General features: G+C 41.6%; 1 protein-coding gene across 8 annotated transcripts in view; it reads left to right on the top strand.

Moving 5' to 3' along the window:
- Window positions 1-20664, top strand: part of AMBRA1 (autophagy and beclin 1 regulator 1) — a 177745-nt gene that overhangs the window by 24996 nt on the left and 132085 nt on the right. For 4 of the 8 annotated variants that reach the window (XM_042959015.1, XM_042959014.1, XM_042959012.1 and 1 more), the window contains exons 2-7: window positions 6582-6835; window positions 7232-7290; window positions 7790-7973; window positions 8602-8774; window positions 9719-9785; window positions 10339-11792. In XM_042959015.1, coding sequence (XP_042814949.1) covers window positions 6701-6835; window positions 7232-7290; window positions 7790-7973; window positions 8602-8774; window positions 9719-9785; window positions 10339-11792 — 2072 coding nt within the window. In that variant the 5' untranslated portion in view covers window positions 6582-6700. The remainder of the gene's footprint in view (window positions 1-6581; window positions 6836-7231; window positions 7291-7789; window positions 7974-8601; window positions 8775-9718; window positions 9786-10338; window positions 11793-20664) is intronic. The other 4 variants (XM_042959019.1, XM_042959016.1, XM_007082188.3 and 1 more) reach the window with 2 other exon arrangements.

The following is a 20664-nucleotide window of genomic DNA, read 5'->3' as shown; positions in this document are numbered from 1 at the left end:
TGGGAGAGCTTTACTTATGCAAGTAGTCCTAGATTTAGTATTTAAAGAACTTTTTTTTTTCTTGAGAGAATTAACCTTGGGATGGATCCTCTGTGTTATGGAATGTGTGTTGGTATTACACAGTTGATTGGACTCCTAGACTGCCTACTTAGTGCAGTGGAGAGAGATGCAGATACTCAAGAAATGAGGTGATTGGACTCATTTTAACAGCCCGTTCGAGGTCTGTTAGTTTTCTGATTCACACTCCTGGAATGCTATTGGAAGGTAGGATTTTGGGTCTGAATTTTTAGCCAGGTTGCAGATACAGTTCTGAGTTAGTTCTGTTCTTATTTTTATTTTTATTAGAGAGAGTGAGTGTGTGTTTGTGTGTGTGTGAGAGAGAGAGAGAGAGAGAGAGAGGGAGAAGGAGAGAACAAGTGGGAGAGAGGGGCAGAGGGAAAGAGAGAGAGAATCTCAAGCAGGCTGCACACTCAGCACAGAGCCCAACACAGGGCTGGATCCCGCAATTCTGGAATCATGACCCAAGCCGAAATCGAGAGACACTCAATTGACTTAGCCACCCAGGTATCCCTGGTTGTTTTTTAATTCACTTGACTTTTGTAGAGGTAGCTCATATCTCATTTAATTATTTTTGCCACACAAATATCCTTTATTTTCCTGAGTACTTTTTACTTTGTTGTCTGGTAATAGCCTTTGAAGTATTTCTTAGAAAAATCTGCTACTCTTGGGAATGGTGGCATCTTGGGTCTCTGGGGTTTTAGTTGGCTGTATTGTTTGGCGAAGGAGACCACGGTGAACCCTGAGGAGTATTCAGTACTAGTGACAGCAGTAACAGCAATAGTTTTGACACTCCACCACTCTTTGTGTGTTGGAGCCTCACCACAACCTGATGAAGCAAATATTGCCATTCCTGTTTTACAAAGAAGGAAACTGAGTCTCAGGGAGGTTAAGTAACTTGCCTGAAGTCCTCTAGGGAGAAGGTGGAGTAAAGTTTCTGGCATTAGTCAAATTGCTAGAGGAACCTTTAAATCTAACTTTTAGTTCCCACTGGGTTGTGGCATACTCTATAGGTGATTTTTGTTAGTAGTTGTTAAATGCAATTATGTCCTAGAATTAAGAAGAGAAAGTCTTTAAAGGTGGGTTATCTTCCCATCTTTTTTGAGTGCTCAGTCATGTCATGGGGGGTGGGGTTTGTACACATTTCTGTGTGTCCTTCTGGTTCTCCTTGCATAAGGCTTTGGGGGACGGAGAATTGATTCTGGGGACTGTGTAATGGCATCACAGAGACTATTCTTGGCACCCTTTGTCTCAGCCTGCTTTAAGGGACAGATTGGGAAACTTGTTTCTTCCTCCTTTTTAAAAAGAGGAATGAAAAACACACTTGACTGGCACTTCCTCCTCAGCAACAGGGCCTGTCTGGCTTCAGTCTGATTTAGCTCCTTTTGTTCCTTATAGAGAACAAAGTAAAGTCTCTTCTCAGGTAGCTGTAAGGAGTGGAAGTCTCTTATCCTTTTCAAGAAACAGAGCAAATATTTTTCTTCAGACAAAAGAGGGACCGTGCAATTGTTTCAGGCCCTTTGACTTCTGGCATCAGTCCAGCTTTCTCTTGTTTGAACTTTTAGTGTGTCTGGGTCCTTGGGAATTGATAGATAAGCTCTTTGGTAAGCTCAGACTTGAGTTTTTAGTTTTCTTGATAACTGGTATTTGTAGTAGCTCTTTCCTCTTCCGATTCCTGTAGGAACTTCAGGTCATATCACAGTTTTCTGAATCATACGATGTTTGTGACCTATATTTTCTTCCTCTTGAGTCACACAGGTTCAGAAGGTCAGATTTTTTTGGTATGAATTGGACTGCTGCTATTTTTACCACATTAGAAGATTGTAAATGGTTTACTTATCTAATTTTTTTTTTAAATTTTTTTTAACGTTTATTTACTTCTGAGACAGAGAGAGACAGAGCATGAATGGGGGAGGGTCAGAGAGAGAGAGGGAGACACAGAATCTGAAACAGGCTCCAGGCTCTGAGCTGTCAGCACAGAGCCCGACGCGGGGCTCAAACTCACGAACCGTGAGATCATGACCTGAGCCAAAGTCAGACGCTTAACCGACTGAGCCACCCAGGCACCCCTACTTATCTAATTTTTAAAGTGTATTTATTCTGAGAGAGAGAACGTTTGCGTGTGAGTTGGGGAGGGACAGAGAGAGAAAGAAGGAGAGAGAGAATCCCAAGGAGGCTTCATGCTGTCAGTGCAGGGCCCGATGCAAGGCTCGATCTCACTAACCCGCAAGATCATGACCTGAGCTGAAATCAAGAGTCAGATGCTTAACTGACTGAGCCACACAGGTGCCTCAAGATTATAAATGGTTTAAATGTATTTCTGTGAAAGTAGTTTTATGTCACACTCTTATGACAAGGGCCCCTCAAAACTCATTAAAAAAATTTTTTTTTAATGTTTATTTTTGAGAGGGAGGGAGAGAGATAGAGAGCGAGCGAGCAGGGGAGAGGCAGAGAGAGAGGGAGACACAGAATCCGAAGAAGGCCCTGGGCTCTGATCTGTCATTGTAGAGCCTGATGCAGGGCTCAAACTCATGAATGGTGAGATCAGGACCTGAGCAGAAGTTGGATGCTTAACCGACTGAACCACCCAGGTGCCCCAAAATTCATTTCTTCTGAACTTCTCTGTATTAGGTAAAAGAATTATAGGCTCAAAAAAAAAAAAAAATTAGACTCAGTAAAGGATTAAGATGAACTAATGGGAACTGTATTTCTGGCACCTTCCTGGTTAATGATTATTCAGCTGTGTGGCGGTTTAACTTCCAGACTTTTGGTACTAAACCGTGAGTTGTTAGGGTCACCAAGTAGATTATTTCCTTCCAGTTACTTCATCCTTAGTTTATTCAGGAGGTTGGCCTGCAGAATGTTGACATGTTCAGTGTGTACATATTTATATCGTGCACTAATGAGGGATGAGAGCTGTCCCGTGAGGATATAGGCTAGAGTTTGTTCCTTCATCACTCCTTAGGGAACTCTGCTGTATCCGTCTAGGAACTTGGAGTTGTGTCTTTCTGTAGAGTCTTTCTGGCTTTTTACATTTTAATATGCCAGGGAGAAAACTCCTTTCAGCACAGGCTATAAATATTTTCCCTTCTGTCTGTGTTTGGATACGTCTAGTTGTATACTTTTCATATTGCAGCCATTTGTGAAATGTAAAAAGCCCATTGTTGTTTCACTTTTACAATAAGCATTTATTACTTTTTAAATTTAAAAAGTGAAGAGAACATTACCTCTTCTAAGTACTAAGTTACTTATAGTCCCACCACCTAAAGACAAGCATGGTTAGTTGTTTTTTTTTTTTAATGTTTATTTACTTTTGAGAGAGAGAGAGAGAGAGTGTGTGAGGAGGGGAGGGCAGAGAGAGGGAGACACAGAATCCGAAGCAGGCTCCAGGCCGTCAGCACAGAGCCTGACGTAGGGCTCGAACCCACCAACTGTGAGATCGCGACCTGAGCGGAAGTTGGATGTTTAACCAACTGAGCCACCTAGGTGCCCTAGTATTTTTTTTTTTTAATGTTTATTTATTTTTGAGAAGGAGAGATAGTGCATGAACAGGGGAGGGGCAGAGAGAGAGGGGGACAGAGGATCCAAAGTGGGCTCTGTGCTGACAGCAGCAAGCCTGATGTGGGGCTTAAACCCATGAACTGAGCTGTGAGACCTGAGCTGAAGTCAGATGCTCAACTGACTGAGCTACCCAGGTGCCCTGGTTAGTATTTTTTTTTTTATATTTCTTTTGTATCACTGTTCTCCAAGATCTTTTTTTTTTTTTTAACAAAATAGGGATCATACTATATGTGTAATTTTCTATTCTGCTTTTTTCACTGTATTTTTTCACGTCATTAAATATTTAAAAAATAAATTTTGGAGGCCCCTGGGTGGCACAGTTGGTTGAGTGTCTGATTCTTGATTTTGGCTTAGGCCATGATCTCATGGTTTGTGAGATCGAGCTGACAGTGTGGATCCTGCTTGGGATTCTCTCTTCCCTTTTCCCTCTGCCCCTCCCCTGCTCACGAGCTCTCTTTTCTCTCTCTCTCTCAAAATAAATAAACATTAAAAAAAAGAATTTTAAAAATAGATTTTTGAGGCACCTGGGTGGCTCAGTCAGTTGGTTAAGTGTCCGACTCTTGATTTCAGCTTAGGTCATGATTTCGCAGTTTGTGAGTTCAAGCTCCTCGTTGGGCTCTGACAGCTCAGGGCCTACTTGGGATTCTCTCTCTGCCCCTCCCCTGCTCTGTCTCTCTCTCTTTCTCTCTGTCTTTCAAAAGTAAATAAATACACTTAAAATTTTTTTGAATAGGTAATGCATTTCAAAAATAAAAGTGACACAAAATGAAAACATTTGAGAAGTCTTATTTCCATATTTATCTCCATTCATTCTTTCCCTTTAGTCCCTAACGAGTGACCATTAATTTCTTCTCTTATTCAAAAAGTTGCATTGCTATGCATATTGTTTTGTACTTTGCTTTTTCACCCCTATTAGCAATATTTTATTTTGGAGATTTCTTGTTATCAGTACCCAGAGAATCTTCCTTATTGTAGATTAGTCATCCAGTCCCCTTTTTACATCAACACTTTAGTTGTCCCCAGTTTTTTGCTGTTACAAACAATAAGACAGAAGTAGTAATTAAAGGGGAAAAAAAAAGCATTTGCTGTGCTTCAGTTATTAAGGAAAAGTTCTTTCCAAAGCAATGCCAGCTAGTAAATGTAGAAATAATGATGGAATTTGAGAATCTACGTTTTTTCAGCTCCTAAAGGAAATAATTCAAGAAGGAATCATCAGTGACTGCTAAATCATTAAGCAAAAAGTTGAGAAGGAACAGGATATTCCATCGAGGCCAAATATTAACCACAGATGGCTAATTATAAAGGGGAGGGATGTACCTTTATAAAGAGAGCTCTGGCAGTTACAAACTCAACCAAGTGGTCATATTTTGCCAAATGATCACATAATTTTCCAAGTCCCACCAACTCAGTCTGAAGATATGTGCCACCTGATAGGCTTCATTGTAGCAGGGGGTGGGGCTTGGGAGGGTGATACATAGATACTATCACCTGTGAAGCAGGTGCCAAAAATACTTCACCTAAATCTAATCAGTGTTTTAGACCTAACCTTCTATTTATAGTAAATGTGAGGGATAGAGAGGTAAGCTAAATGGCACTGTGAAGAAACAATCAGACAAAACTAGTATGTAAGACAGTCTCCAGGTACCTGTCCTGGGATTTTAAAAAGCTTGTGAATAAGTAAAGGTAAAACCAACCAAAGCAAAATTTGGAGGCCATTCTAGAATAAAAGAAACTAAAGAGATATAACATCCAAACTAATTGCTTGAGTTTTGATTGGATTTTTTTTTTTTAAGGCAACTATTAAAGCCATTTTTAAATAGTTGGGGACATTTGAATGAGGACTGAGTATTAGGTGATAATCAGTGTACCTAATGGTATTGTGGTTATGAAGTCAAACGTCCTTATTCCCTGCAGATGCACAGTAAGGTAGATAGGGTTAAAGCATATTGATGCCTGATGAAATGGTGCAGAAAAAAATAAAACAACACAATATATAGTGTTGTCCATAGAGACAGATAAAGCAAATGTGACCAAATGTTAACAGTTCTTGAGTTTTAACTGGTGAATACTGTGTTTATTGTACTGTTTTTTCAACTTTTCTGCACATTTGAAATGTTCCATAACATTTGAAGAAACAGTGCTACAGTGAATAACATTTTACGTGTATTCTTCTGAAATGCCATTTTATTGGACTGCATATTCCATTGTATAGAGGAGCCACAATTCTTTAATTGTTGCACATGTGTATATATATATTTTGCTGCTAGTTGACCTTTTTTTTGTGTGTGTGTGTGTGTGGTGATAGTTTTATGCCCTTATGGCTTGTGGTGGATGAGAAAAAGGAACTGAAATTTTTTTCTTCTGTTTTCTCCTCTCTGTACTACTCTGGAACTTTTGTGGAAAAGAGAAAAGGAGAGTGAGAAAGATACCCCCAAAGTAGTCCTTATGCACATGCTTTTAGGGAGGAGATAAGAGTTGAGGCTGCTGCATAAGAACCAGCCCTCAAGTAATAAATAGCCTTTTAGAATTGGTTACCTGTTCTTTGGTTTGGAAGCTGCCCAAGTGATGGGGGGGGGGCGGGGGGGAGAAGCTGGTGACTAAGGAGGCAGTGTGGCCCAGAAGGGGAGGGCAGGTGCTGTGTTTTGTTTTTTGTTTTTGACAGGGTTTTAGACCTTATTTATTTTTATGTGTAACAAAAGTTCTTATCTGATAAAATAATAACAGAGTAACTGCTTTAGAGAATGGCTTATTCTTTAGATATAAGGCTGATCTATTGATGATATGAAAGGAATTTAAGGATGAAATATTTTTGGAAAAAAAGTTCTGGGAGAAGGGTCTTTTCCTGAGAAAGTGTCATTAAATTAAAACACAGAACTTTCCTCTTTGAGCTAGAATCATGTTTTCAGTGGGAAGCTTCTCTGATTGCAGAATAGATATTCTTTAATTTCATGTCCATCCTTTAGATTTCCATGAAGACAACTTACAAGGACCTGAATGGCCTCAATTTAGCTGCATCAGCTTGCGGAGCTATTGCTTGCTCCTTCACTTCCTGTGCCTGGTGTGACAGTGGCTACTGAACGCCATGAAGGTTGTTCCAGAGAAGAATGCTGTCCGGATACTCTGGGGGCGAGAACGGGGCACTCGGGCCTTTGGAGCTCAGCGGCTTCTGCAGGAGCTGGTGGAAGATAAAACCCGGTGGATGAAATGGGAAGGCAAGGTGGGAACAATGGATATTTTTGACATAAGATTTTTAGGGGTAGAATGGGATAAGATTTTTAGGACAGTAGAGTGGGGTTTTAGAATGGGCTAATTATGTAGAGTTGGGATACCATTTATTTTGTGTGAGAGAATTGATATATCTAACCTACAGAGTTTTTAAAATAAATTTGGAAGAATTCATGGGCTAGAAATATCTTTTGTCTTTAGAACTAGACATTTTTCTTAAAGGTAATTTGGATTTCTCTTTCAATTTGTGACTTTGATCACTGTTTCCAGTGTTTCAGCTTATACTGAATACTGATCTACTATGGTTCATGTGCTTTTGAGATAGAGTAGGTCATAGTTTATAAATAATGTGTTTTAATTTTTTTTTTTTTTTTGGTTTGTTTTTCAGAGAGTAGAACTGCCTGATAGTCCACGCTCTACATTCTTACTGGCCTTCAGCCCAGACAGGTACCTAGTACTTACCTATAACTTAACCTAAGACTTGTGATAGCATTGCTTTATGTATATTTGGTCTAGCTTGGTCTTCCAAGTTACATCCCTAAGGGTTCTTTGAAACATTGCTTGAATAGAGCTTTGCCAGTGTATCAGAAGGGGAAAGAAGGTAGATGAGCTGTGCTATCCATAGAAATAATAGGAATAAGCAAAGGAAACAACAGACATTGAGGATCAAAACTTGGGAAGTTTCTCAATTACAATCCTTTGCCTGTGTGATATAGGCCACTGATGGAGTGATAATTTTCCTACCTGGAAAACAATATTCTCTGAAGGGGATGTGTGGAGAAGCCAGAGCTTTCAAAGATCAGAATATTTCGGTTGTTTGTAATGCCTAAGGTGTAGTTTTTTCACGCTAGGGTGGAGAATATTCCAAAGCCAATTGTCCAGAACTGAGAAGGTTGGTTACCCTCCTGTGTGCTTCACATTCACGTCCTACTCTTCAATCCTCTAGGACTCTGTTGGCCTCCACCCACGTGAACCATAATATCTATATTACGGAGGTGAAGACTGGCAAGTGTGTTCATTCTCTGATTGGACACCGCCGCACTCCGTGGTGTGTCACTTTTCATCCCACCATCTCAGGCCTTATTGCTTCTGGCTGCCTGGATGGGGAGGTTAGGATTTGGGATTTGCATGTAAGTATTTCCATTTCCTTGATACTCTAAATGCAGAGAGTTGTTTACCATTGAGTTCTTAACTGGAGGAGAAACTAGCTAGGTTCTTAGGACTACATGTGAGTAAGCGGTAGTCATTGCCCACTTAAGTAATAGGAATAATATTCCTCCATTCTAAGGTGAACACCCTGTTTAACTGTTTTTCCATCTGCCCATCGTGACATAGTATAGGAGGTTCTAAAACGTGTTTGGGATAGATGCCTTTTGTTTTAGAGTGAGGATTGTATTATATTCTGATCATGATCACCAAAGCAATATGCTTCCTGACTTGCTGGTGGTTTTTTGTTTACCATGTCACGCACCAGGCTTGCGTTTTCACAGGCCTCAGAAACAGGAATTGTGTGGATACTCATTGCTTTGGATTATAGGTGACTTGGGAGAACTGAGCTGACAGTAATAATTTTCTGATAAATTGGTGACACTGCCAGATCACTGATTTTCTACACTTTACAGAGGACATATTTAAAGTAGGCTGTACAAGTGGTCATTTTACCTTAAATGGTCCTTTTTTTTTTTTTTTTTTTGAAATTGACATCCTAACCTCCTGCTAGTTTGTAACCGGAGACTATTTGGATTGGTTCATTTATAGGGTGGCAGTGAAAGCTGGTTCACAGATAGCAACAATGCCATTGCTTCCCTGGCTTTCCACCCTACGGCTCAGCTCCTGCTGATTGCCACTGCCAATGAGATCCACTTCTGGGACTGGAGTCGACGGGAGCCCTTTGCTGTGGTGAAGACAGCTAGCGAGATGGAACGGGTCCGGTGAGTGCTCTGCCCACTAGTGATGTTTGGCATAGGACTCACATGGCAGAGAGCATTTACACTTGCTGTCACCTCAGGAAGCAGTTTGTTACGCCTGTTCAGAGCAGGGGGTTATCTGTGAGGCTCCTCCTACTTTTTAAGTTGCTGGCCAATCAACAGTTCATTTTAGCTGTTCCTTATTGTCCTCCTCTTCTGGGCTCTGTAGACCAGGGTTGTTAGAAGGTCTTTTAGGTTCAAAGCTATCTGGACTTGGGGTAGAGCCCTTTTTTGTGTGTGTGTGGGGGAGGAACACCTGAAAGTTGTTCAGGTAGAGGTTAGCTTGGTAGGTAGTTGTTAGCCCCAGTTGTCTGTGTTTATCAAACTGGAAAATGGAGATGTAAATATGTATCAAATCTGCTGTGGATATTTAGCCCCCAAGATCAAAACACACATTGCCTGAATTAAATACAGATGAGGCATTGGTTTCTTTGGTCCTCTTGGTATCGCAGCTGGATATAAGAAAATTTTCTGGTCTCAGCCACTTGATGCTGAGATAGTTCACTGTCACACAACCCCTGCTCCTTGCCAGTGGAGCTGCTGTGTGAGGGAAGAAGTAACCCTGTGGCAGAGTTTGGGAGTGACCTGTGCTTTACTGTGATGATAGGCTCTTAGATATGAGCCAGTATGTGCTTAATGTAGTTGCTTCTTGGGATGAGAGCCTAGGTGCTTTTTGAAATTATTTTTGTGATACATATTCCCCTATTCTGGCAAGTGTGAGGAGGTAACAAGAAGTATTGAACTTTATTATTTTAATCTGTTTGAAAGTTTTGAAAGCTTCCAGCGTGAAGTGGATACCTGGGTAATCCCACAGTTATTAGTAATGATTGCTATAAATTTGAACACAGGCTTCCTCTTCTCAATTAACATCTATGTGTGTCTGTCTTTTTCTTCTTCTGTGTTTTCAGTCTGGTGAGATTTGACCCTCTTGGACACTACTTACTCACAGCAATTGTTAACCCCTCTAATCAGCAGGTAAGTTAGCATTTCCAACTGCATCTCAACTGTGGGTTGTTTTCTCAACTAGTGCTCCAGTTCTGATTATTTGGACTTGTCATTTGTAATGGCCATGTGTTTCTTTTCTAGTTGGAATTCAAAGCTAGTTTCAGACTGTGTGCTCAAAGTTATAGCCATAATCTTGACAGGGGAGTCAATTCTGAAACCCCCAGGTGATTGCCTCATTAGAGTCACCAGGCTGTGTTGGATAGCTTGTCATTATGTGCCTTGGGCTGGTTGACATTTTCTTCCCCTCATTGCTTCCGTCATAGAGATGCATTTTGTAATAGAATTGGCTTGCCAGCTGTACTCATTCAGAAATGTTGCTAATCGGAAATGAATAATGTGATACCATATGATGATTCTGAATCTGAAGCCGGTTGGTCCTCAGTGCTTCCGGGGTAGAGTTGTTGTCTATCCATGAAGGTTGTTTTTCGCGGATGGTTATCAACAGTTAATCTTTCTTAATTTACCTGGAGGTTCTACCTAACCGCCTTGCTCTACCCCTGCCCCGCCTTGCTCCACATCGCAGGGTGATGACGAACCAGAGATCCCCATAGACGGAACAGAGTTATCCCACTACCGTCAGCGTGCCCTGCTGCAATCACAGCCAGTTCGCCGGACGCCTCTCCTCCACAATTTCCTGCACATGCTGTCCTCCCGCTCCTCTGGCATCCAGGTGGGAGAGCAAAGCACAGTGCAAGAGTCTGCTACCCCCTCACCCCCACCGCCTCCCCCTCAGCCCTCCACGGAGCGCCCCAGGACTTCCGCTTACATCAGGCTCCGACAGCGGGTCAGTTACCCCACAGCTGAGTGCTGCCAGCACCTTGGGATCCTGTGCCTTTGCAGCCGCTGCTCTGGCACTCGAGTTCCTTCCCTCTTGCCACACCAGGACAGTGTTCCCCCTGCTTCTGCCAGGGCTACTACCCCTTCCTTTTCTTTTGTACAGACCGAGCCCTTCCATCCCCCGGAGCAGGCCTCGTCAACGCAGCAGGACCAGGGCCTCCTGAACCGGCCGTCTGCCTTCAGTACAGTCCAGAGCAGCACTGCCGGCAACACGCTCCGCAACCTCAGTCTGGGTCCCACCCGTCGCTCTTTGGGAGGCCCTTTGTCCAGCCACCCCTCTAGGTATCACCGAGAAATAGCTCCCGGGCTGACAGGGTCCGAGTGGACCCGGACAGTGCTCAGTCTGAACTCCCGCTCTGAGGCAGAATCCATGCCTCCGCCCAGGACCAGTGCCTCTTCGGTGAGTTTGCTGTCTGTGCTGAGACAGCAAGAAGGTGGCTCTCAGGCGTCTGTGTACACTTCAGCCACAGAAGGGAGGGGTTTTCCAGCTTCAGGGTTGGCAGCTGAGTCAGATGGAGGAAATGGCTCCAGCCAAAACAACTCAGGCAGCATTCGCCATGAGCTTCAATGTGACCTGAGACGCTTCTTTCTGGAATATGACCGGCTTCAGGAGCTGGACCACAGCCTGAGCGGGGAAGCCCCCCAGACCCAACAGGCCCAGGAAATGCTCAATAACAACATTGAGTCCGAGAGGCCAGGCCCCTCCCACCAGCCCACCCCGCACAGCAGCGAGAACAACTCCAACCTGTCTCGTGGCCACCTAAACCGTTGCCGCGCCTGCCACAATCTCCTGACCTTCAACAACGACACCCTGCGCTGGGAAAGAACCACACCCAACTACTCCTCTAGTGAGGCCAGCTCCTCCTGGCAGGTCCCCAGCACCTTCGAGGGCATGCCGTCAAGTGGCAGCCAGTTACCACCCCTTGAGCGGACTGAGGGCCAAACGCCCAGCTCCAGCAGGCTGGAGTTGAGCAGCTCTGCTAGTCCGCAGGAGGAGAGGACTGTGGGGGTGGCCTTCAACCAGGAGACGGGCCACTGGGAAAGAATTTACACCCAGTCCAGCAGATCTGGAACTGTAACACAGGAGGCCTTACATCAGGATATGCCTGAGGAGAGCTCCGAGGAAGATTCACTCAGGAGGTAAGCAGGTGCTTTCTTGTCTTCTCCTGTATCCCTTACTTTTCTCCTTCTGTCTCTTCCTTCAGTCCTGTAGATGTTGTGGCTGGATCTGGAGTGTCTGGGACCCATACGTCTGGTTCTGGTCTCCCTAAGGTCCATTGCATCTTCCTGGAAAACTTGCTCTGGTGGCAGAGATAGGATGGGGCCTAGCAGTCTAAGTCACCTGGCTCTGCTAAGTTCATGAGACTGTTAGCCTAAAGGAGAGTGCAGATCAGGTTAGGGATGTAAATGGAGGTGGAGCCATTGACTTCCTCTGCCCTGTTCTTTGACCTTCTTGGAGGATTGTATGTGCAGCGCTGGTTATTGTGGAAAAAGAAAATGGTCCACAGTGCTTAGAAATAGGTAGTAAAAGAGAACCTGCTTGGTACAGATTAGTATATTGGCTTTTTTTCAGTTGTGTCTCTTTGGACAACTGTGTTCACCTTCTGGAGCATTGCAACTTGACAAAGGAAAAAGAAAATAATACGTGTATATATGTGTTGAGGAATGTCTGCTTTAGAGATACATATTTTTTGGATAGCAAGTTAGTTGCTTAATTAAGATTCTTTGAGGAGATCTTCCAGATGGACATTCACCTCAAGGTGGGGAAGAAGAATAATTCACGGAAGGAAGGCCTCTCCATACTCAGATCGGCATCCCAGGCAACTCTTCCATGGAAGAAACAGAGTGGGTGTAGTTACCCGCCCACCACATGTTCCATGTATGGCTATGTGAGCATCTATCTTGATTTATTAGGGACTTCTTTCTGTAATTCTGTAAAGGTCACATCTAGCGTAATCACCAACTCCCAGAATATGCCTGTTGGATCCAAACAGCATATTGCTTTGCATTACATCCTCTGTTGAAGCAACTGAAATTTCTGACATAAGCTTCTAACAAGGGTGGGAATATGGATTGTGCACATAATGTACTTGTTATTTTGGGAGAATGCTTTAGAGAGTTACCCAGTTAATAAGTATTTGTTGAATGGTTACAATTTTTCCAGCACTGTGCCAGGCACTGTAGGGAATACAAAAGAAGTATAATACCTGGTCTTTACCCACTGGGGGTATTAATTATAGAGGCAAGACTTATTTACATACAATTATATAAAAAATGTAGATGACCCAAATGCTTCATTGTGTGGTACTCAGATTAAATGCAGTCTCATTTCAGAGAAAGGGAAGTACCATCAAAGAAGGTTATACAAAACCAAGCCTTGAAAGATGACTAGGATTTGGAAAGGGAAAGACCTTTTTACTTTAGGGGACCAGCAGATCATAAGGCATGAAAGAGCATGTTGAATGCCAGATGGTTACTAGGGGGTAGTTGCTAAGGGGAAGATAGGGACACTTGGTTGGATATGAAAGATACACTGATAGAGGTTGTTACTATGCTTAAATAATTGACACCAGTTCTGAGTTAACATCTCCTAAATTCCCAGCTTTGGAATATTTTGTCTTGCTCAGAGGAGCCTGGGACTGTTACTCCTCTTTGTCAAGAGAAGTGGGAAGGGAGCAAGCACAGTGCCTGACGCAGAGCAGGCATACAAAAAGTTTGTGAAAGGTAGCTGTAAAGGGACTGTCTTCAGTTACTGCTCTAAAAGTAGCTGAAGTTACTACGAGTGCCTGTCTCCAAGGACCAGTGGGCCTCTGGTCATCCTTTGTCCATTCAATTGTAGCAGTGCCTTTTCATGTGTTCTTGTTTGGAGAAATACCTGAGTGGTTTAAAATAAACTCTACTGTTTGATAATAATTAGAGACACCAATTACTGAGGGTCGCTGTATATTAGGTACTGTGTCTGGTGCTGTGTCTTTGTATTAATTCTCATTTCCACCACAACTCTGTGCAAGGCACGTGTTAAATTTCTCATCTTACAGCTGAGATAAGTAAGGCTCAGAGAAGTCAAGTTTCTTGTTAAAGATCTATGAGTAGTTTGCTGAGTGGGGATTTGAATTCTGGTGTGTGTGACTAAAGATTTTTCTAAACTGTCGTCCGTGGTATGTTCCTTGCTGTGATACCTCATTTTTAGGTGAACCATTTTTCTTTTCCTTTAACTTTTTATTATGATAATCTTCAAACATATAAAAATGAAAAGTATAATAAATTTCATATACATATCACCTGACTTTAAAAATTATCAACACTTGGCCAGCTTTCATTCATGTATATGCCCTCTTTGTATAAGTGCATCTGAAAATAATATGTTTCTCTAGAGAAATGCCATCCAATAAAACTTTCTACAGTGATGGAAGCGTTTTGTATCTGTGCTGTCCAGTGTGGTAGGCACTAGTTACATATGGCTAGTGTGAGCTGAGGAACTGTGTTTAAATTTTTAAATTTTAGTCAAATGTAAATAGTCACATGTGACTAAAATGTTAATAACTTCTTGATAAAGTAGACCATTTAAAACCCAGAATCTATGTTTGTGTTTTAAATTAAAAAGTTCAAACATTTAAAATTGTATGTTGTAGGGGCGCCTGGGTGGCTCAGTCGGTTAAGCGTCCGGCTTCAGTTCAGGTCACGATCTCGCGGTCCGCGAGTTCGAGCCCTGCGTCGGGCTCTGGGCTGATGGCTCAGAGCCTGGAGCCTGCTTCCGATTCTGTGTCTCCCTCTCTCTCTGCCCCTTCCCCGTTCATGCTCTGTCTCTCTCTGTCTCAAAAATAAATAAATGTTAAAAAAAAAAATAAAATAAATAAAATAAAATAAAATTGTATGTTGTAGTAAATGAAATCCCTTGTCATCTTGCTGTGAACAATTGTGCATGTATATTTTTTCTTTTAAAATATGCAAATAATGCATGGTTTTATTGTAAAATACAGTAGTTACGTTATTTATGGAGTCGCTTAAGATGAGCCAGGATGAAATGCACTGTGAAGGCTGACAGCCTGCTCAAAAGTGAGGTACATTTGTAGAATGTTCCAAGTGCACACCCTTTACTGAAGGGGCATCACTTCCTCGTGATTTGAGTGGCTGCCTTGTAGTGTAAATTACTAATACATACAGGTGCTAATTAGCCCTTCTGCCACCTTCAAAAGGAACCGGATGTTCTCTAGCTGATGAGCCAGCCCTTGCTTTTATTTCCCCAGCAGGTGTCACTGTTGGGCTGTTGCTGCCGCTCGGCTAGGCTGGCTGGCAAGAAAGGTGTCCTTGTTGTGTGCCTAGACTACTTGAAGGGAGAGGGTTTATTCATTTGACTTTGTAGTAGGAGATAGACTAAAGAGGCATATTTTGATCCTCGGTGCTGCTGATTTAATTCATAGTGTTTGCAAATAGCGAGAATATTAAGCACAAGAGTATATTTCAGTATAGCTGTATGGTGCTGAGCTGTATTAACCAGTTCATGGTTTGTCTCTTTTTGCCCGCGGGCAGTAGAAGGCAAGCTGTCTGTGTAGTCCTGACTCCAGCATATAACTTGTAACTTGAGTGGCAGGCCCTTTCCTCACCACCAGAAACTTTTTGGGTCTCATAGCCCAGAATCTAGTAGATCAGGGTTTTGTGGCTCCCTGCAGCTTACAGCAGGAGTCCCTATGAGTTTGAAAGGCTGGTATTAGGAAAAAGAGAAAAGTATTTACGTGGCATCTTAAAACTGGAGAAACCCTAGAGTTTATTTAGTCCAGATTTTTTTTTGTTGTTGTTTTGTTTTTAATGAGAAAACTTAGATGCAGAGAGGGGAAATGACTTTTTAAGAGGTGCTTATTGCAAAGGTAGATTCAAACCCCTAGGTCCTAAAGAGGGCACTCTTTCTTCCTCTTGAAATTAGTGCTTTCACATCAGTTTTCTCCATCAGAACCTCTGTTGCTCATGTAGATCATTGCCTGGGGGTGGGGGTGGGGGGCTCTTCAGTCAACTCTCTGTAAGAAATTGGAGGTCTGATAGATCATTTGTAATTATTGCCTCCAGGTAGAAATGTAATCAACACAGTATTTCTCGGGATACATGAGAAAGAGTGTTTTAGTTATTTGTCATAGAACTGCATTGATTAGTTTGTGGGTTTTTTTTTTAATGTTTGTTTATTTTGAGAGAACAGGAGCTTACATACGCGGGAGAAGGGGAGAGAGAGAGAGAGAGAGAGAGAGAATGAGAGAGAATGAGAGAGAATGAGAGAGAATGAGAGAGAATGAATGAATCCCAAGCAGGCTCTGCCCTGCCATCACAGAACCCATCCAGGGGCTCAACCTCACAAACCTTGAGATCATGACCTGAGCCGAAATCAAGAGTTGGATGCTTAACTGACTGAGCCACCCAGGTACCCTTGATTAGTTTTTTTGAAGTCATTCCAGTTAAGGAAGCACTGTAAAAATCCCAACGAATGATGGGGGCTCCTGGGTGGCTCAGTTGGTTAAGTGCCCAACTCTTGGTTTCAGCTCAGGTCTTAGGGTCATGAGTTCAAGCCTGGTATTGGGCTCTGTGCTGAGTGTGAAGCCTGCTTTAAAAAAAATAATCACCCAACGAATGGGAGATCAAAATCTGACCTAATCCTCCTCAACTGAATTATTTCTGCATTCTTTATCCTGATAGGTGACAAGGCCTTTCGTCTGAAGTATTTAATAAGATTGAGTGTATTCTGAGAACTGATGTCTTTTGATCTGCACTTTTCCCTTATCAAAGAAGATTGGGGAAATTTGGCCCAGAACATTGAAGGTTAGAGTTAGAAGCCCTCATTTGATTTATCGGGTATTTTTAGACTTTTGTGAAGGAATTGCTTTGGAATTTGGTGAGGCTTTATGGGCCACCTAACTTGTGTGATGCCTCAGCTTTAGTCACATGGGGATTTTCCAGGGAGCTCTCAGCAGAAACATCATTGATGGAAGAAAATAAATGGATATATCTGCAAGGCTAGTCCTGGATCCACAAGAGGGTGACCTAGAAATTAGGAAAATACCAGTCTTTAAAGCTTCATCATAATATAGAGAGAGAGGTCCATCTTTAGTAGCTTTTCTGAGCCATTGACCTTACTGGGACTAGAGAGTTTATATATACGTATGTAAATATATATGTGTATATGTATGTATATGTATATACGTACATACGTATATATAAAATTATGTTCAGTTTCTTTGGATGGGAGTACACTCAATTTATTATTCAAAACCTCATACCTCTGTCACTTTTTCCTTTTACTAAAACTTCCCTGAATGCCCCCAAATAATCACTTTATCTTTGTTGCTTGTACGAGATACAGATACTTCCTTGTAATATTGCACCCGTGACAGAAAATGTTTCCCTTTCTGTCATTGAGCTCCCTGAAGTCAGTGATTATGTCTATATTCCTACAGTCCCTAGAATACTACCTGGCACATAGTAGGTTCTCAGTAAATGGTAGTTGAATTCAACAAATGGAATTGAAATTATATCCCCTATGATTCAGTATGAAGTATACGTTTTTTGGCTTTCTTTTTTTTCTTCTTTTTATTTTTTTATTTAAAAAAATTTTTTTTAACGTTTATTTATTTTTGAGACAGAGAGAGACAAAGCATGAACAGGGGAGGGTCAGAGAGAGGGAGACACAGAATCTGAAACAGGCTCCAGGCTCTGAGCTGTCAGCCCAGAGCCCGACGCAGGGCTCGAACTCACGGACCGCGAGATCATGACCTGGGCCGAAGTCGGCTACTTAACCAACTGAGCCACCCAGGTGCCCCTTTTTGGCTTTCTTAGAAAAAAAAAAAAAAAAAGACCCATTATTATATTACATCTTGGCTCAATAGTTTCTTGTTGAATAAACAAAGTGGCATTACCTAGAGTTGTACATGGAAGACACCTACAAAAACTTGAGCTCAGGTGACCTAGAACTTGTTCCTCTGATGTTTCATTGTTATGCCATCTTTCTTTCTTTCTGCTTATTTTTGAGGTAGGGGGGAGAGAGAGAGAGAGTGGAAGGGTGGCAGAGAGAAAGGGAGACAGAGGATCCAAAACAGGCTCTGTGCTGACAGAAAGCCCAAAGTGGGGTTCAGACTTGCGAACCGTGAGATCATGACCTGAGCCAAAGTCGGACGCTTAACTGACTGAGCCACCCAGGCGCTCCTTGTCATGCTGTTTCTAACTTGTGTATTGCTTGTCCTGAAGCCTTTGATAAGTCGTATTGCACCTGATCAGCTGTCCTTCATATTGGCTCCCACTGACTCAGGGCCTGCATATTCCTCGAGTGCACCAGCATCATATAGTTTCTTGGTTTTTTGTTTGTTTTGCTTTTATGTTTTTATTTTAATCCCCTGGTGCTCATTACAAGTGTACTCCTTAATCCCCATTACCTATTTGACCCATCTCCAGCCTCCCCCTGCTCCACCCATAGTTAAGAGTCTGTTTCTTGATTTGTCTGTATTTTCCCCCTTTGCTCATTTGTTTTGTTTCTTCAGTTTCATATAGGAGTGAAATCATATGGTATTTGTCTTTGACTTATTTCACTCAGCATTATACATTCTCGCTTCATCCATGTTGTTGAAATCGGCAAGATTTTATTCTTTTTCATGGCTGAATAATATTCTAATGTATACATACCACATATTCTTTATCCATTCATCCAACATAGGGGTGCATCTGTCCTTTCAAATTAGTATTTTTGTATTCTTTGGGTAAATAATCAGTACCATGATTGCTGAATTGTAGGGTAGTTCTATTTTTAATTTTTTGAGGACCCTCCATACTGTTTTCCAGAGTGACTGTAGCAGTGTTGCAGGAACAAGTGTTCCTTTTTTTCCACATTCTCACCAGCACCTGTTGTTTTTTGTGTTATTGATTTTAGCCATTTCTGACAGGTATGAGGTGATATCTCATTGTAGTGTTGATTTGCATTTCCCTGATGATGAGCATCTTTTCATGTTAGCCATCTGTATGTCTTCTTTTTTTTTTAAGTTTTTATTTATTTATTTATTTATTTATTTATTTATTTATTTATTTTGATAGAGAGAGAGGGAGGGAGATGCAAGCAAGCGGGGGAGGGGCAGAGAGCAGGAAAGAGAATCCCAACCATGCGCCAAGCTGTCAGCAAGGAGCCCCACGCAGGGCTCTGCCCCAGAAACTGTGAGATCATGACCTGAGCTGAAACCAGAAGTCAGATGCTCAACTGACTGAGCCATCCAGGCACCCTCATCTGTGTCTTCTTTGGAGAAATATCTGTGTCTTGTGTCCATTTTTAAATTGGATTATTTGTGAGTGTTGAGTTTTATAATTTTTTTTTTATAGATTTTGGATGCTAACCCTTTATCTGACGTGTTGTTTGCAAGTATCTTCTCTTATTTCGTAGGTTGCCTTTTAGTTTTGTAGATTGCTTCCTTCCCTGTGCAGAAGCTTTTTATTTTGATGTAATCTGATAGTTTATTTTTGCTTTTATTTCCTTTGCCTCAGGGGACCTATCTAGAAAAAAGTTGTTCTGGCCCATGTCAGAGAAATTACTGCCTGTGCTCTCTTCTAGAATTTTCATGGTTTCAGTCTCACATTTAGGTCTTAAATCCATTTTGAATTTATTTATGTGTATTGTGTTAAGAAAGTGATGCAGTTTCATTCTTTTGCATGTAGCTTTCCAGTTTTCCCAATACCATTTGTTGAAGAAGCTATCTTTTTCCCATTGGATATTCTTTCCTGCTTTGTCGAAGGTTAATTGACCATATAATTGGGTTTATTTCTGGATTTTCTGTTCTGTTGATCTGTGTATCTGATTCTGTGCCAGTACCATACTGTTTTGATTACCACATCTTTATAATATAACTTCCAGTCTTGGAACCGTGATGCCTCCAGCTTTGCTTTTTCAAGATTGTTTTAGTTGTGTGGGTCTTTTGTGGTTTCATACAAATTTTAAGATTGTTTGTTCTGGTTCTGTGAAAAATGCTGTTGGTATTTTGATAGGGATTCCATTATATGTGTAGACTGCTTTGGGCAGTATAGACATTTTAACAGTATTTGTTTTTCCAATCCATGAGCATGGAATGTCTTTCCATTTCTTTGTGTCATCTTCACTTTCTTTCATCACCGTTTTATAGTTTTCAGAGTATAGGTCTTTCACCTCTTTGGTTAGGTTTATTCCTAGGCATTTTATTATTTTTGGTGCAATTGTAAATGGGATTGTTTTCTTAATTTCCCTTTCTGAAGCTTCATTATTGGTATATAGAAATGTAACAGATTTCTGTACACTGATTTTGTATCTTGTGACTTTAATTCATTTATCAGTTCTAGCAGTTTTTTGGTGGAGTCTTTTGGGTTTTCTATACATAGTATCATGTTGCCTGCAAATAGTGACAGTTTGCTTTTTCTTTACCTATTTGGATGCCTTTCATTTTTTGTTATCTGATTGCTGTGGCTAGGACTTCCAATACCATGCTGAATAAAAGTGGTGAGAGAGTGGACATCCCTGTCTTGTTCGTAACCTTAGGGGAAAGGCTCTCAGTTTTTCCCCATTGAGGATGATTCTAGCTATGGGTTTTTCATATATGGCCTTTATTATGTTGAGGTATGTTCCTTCTAAACCTACTTTGTTGAAGGTTTTTATCATGAATGGATGTTGTACTTTGTCAAATACTTTTTCCTGCTTCGGTTGAAATGATCATATGATTCTCCTTCCTGTTTTTGATATGACATATCACATTGATTGATTTGTAAATACTGAGCCGCCATTGCAGTCCAGGAGCAAATCCCACTTGATTGTGAATAATTTTTTTAATGTATTGTTGGATTCAGTTTGCTAGTGTTCTGTTCAAGATTTTTGCTTCTGTGTTCACCAGAGATATTGGTTGTGCAGCTTCCAGTTGATACCATTTTGTTAGTCTTTGGCTTGGCCTCTCGTCGATACCAGTACCTCTACCCAGTGTTGTCGTTGTTTCTCCTTAAAGACTACGCAGTCCTGAGGTACCTGGTTGTGGCT

This window comes from Panthera tigris, chromosome D1, assembly GCF_018350195.1.
Source record: "Panthera tigris isolate Pti1 chromosome D1, P.tigris_Pti1_mat1.1, whole genome shotgun sequence".
Classification (NCBI taxonomy): domain Eukaryota; kingdom Metazoa; phylum Chordata; class Mammalia; order Carnivora; family Felidae; genus Panthera; species Panthera tigris.
This window is presented reverse-complemented; position numbering and strand designations above follow the sequence as displayed.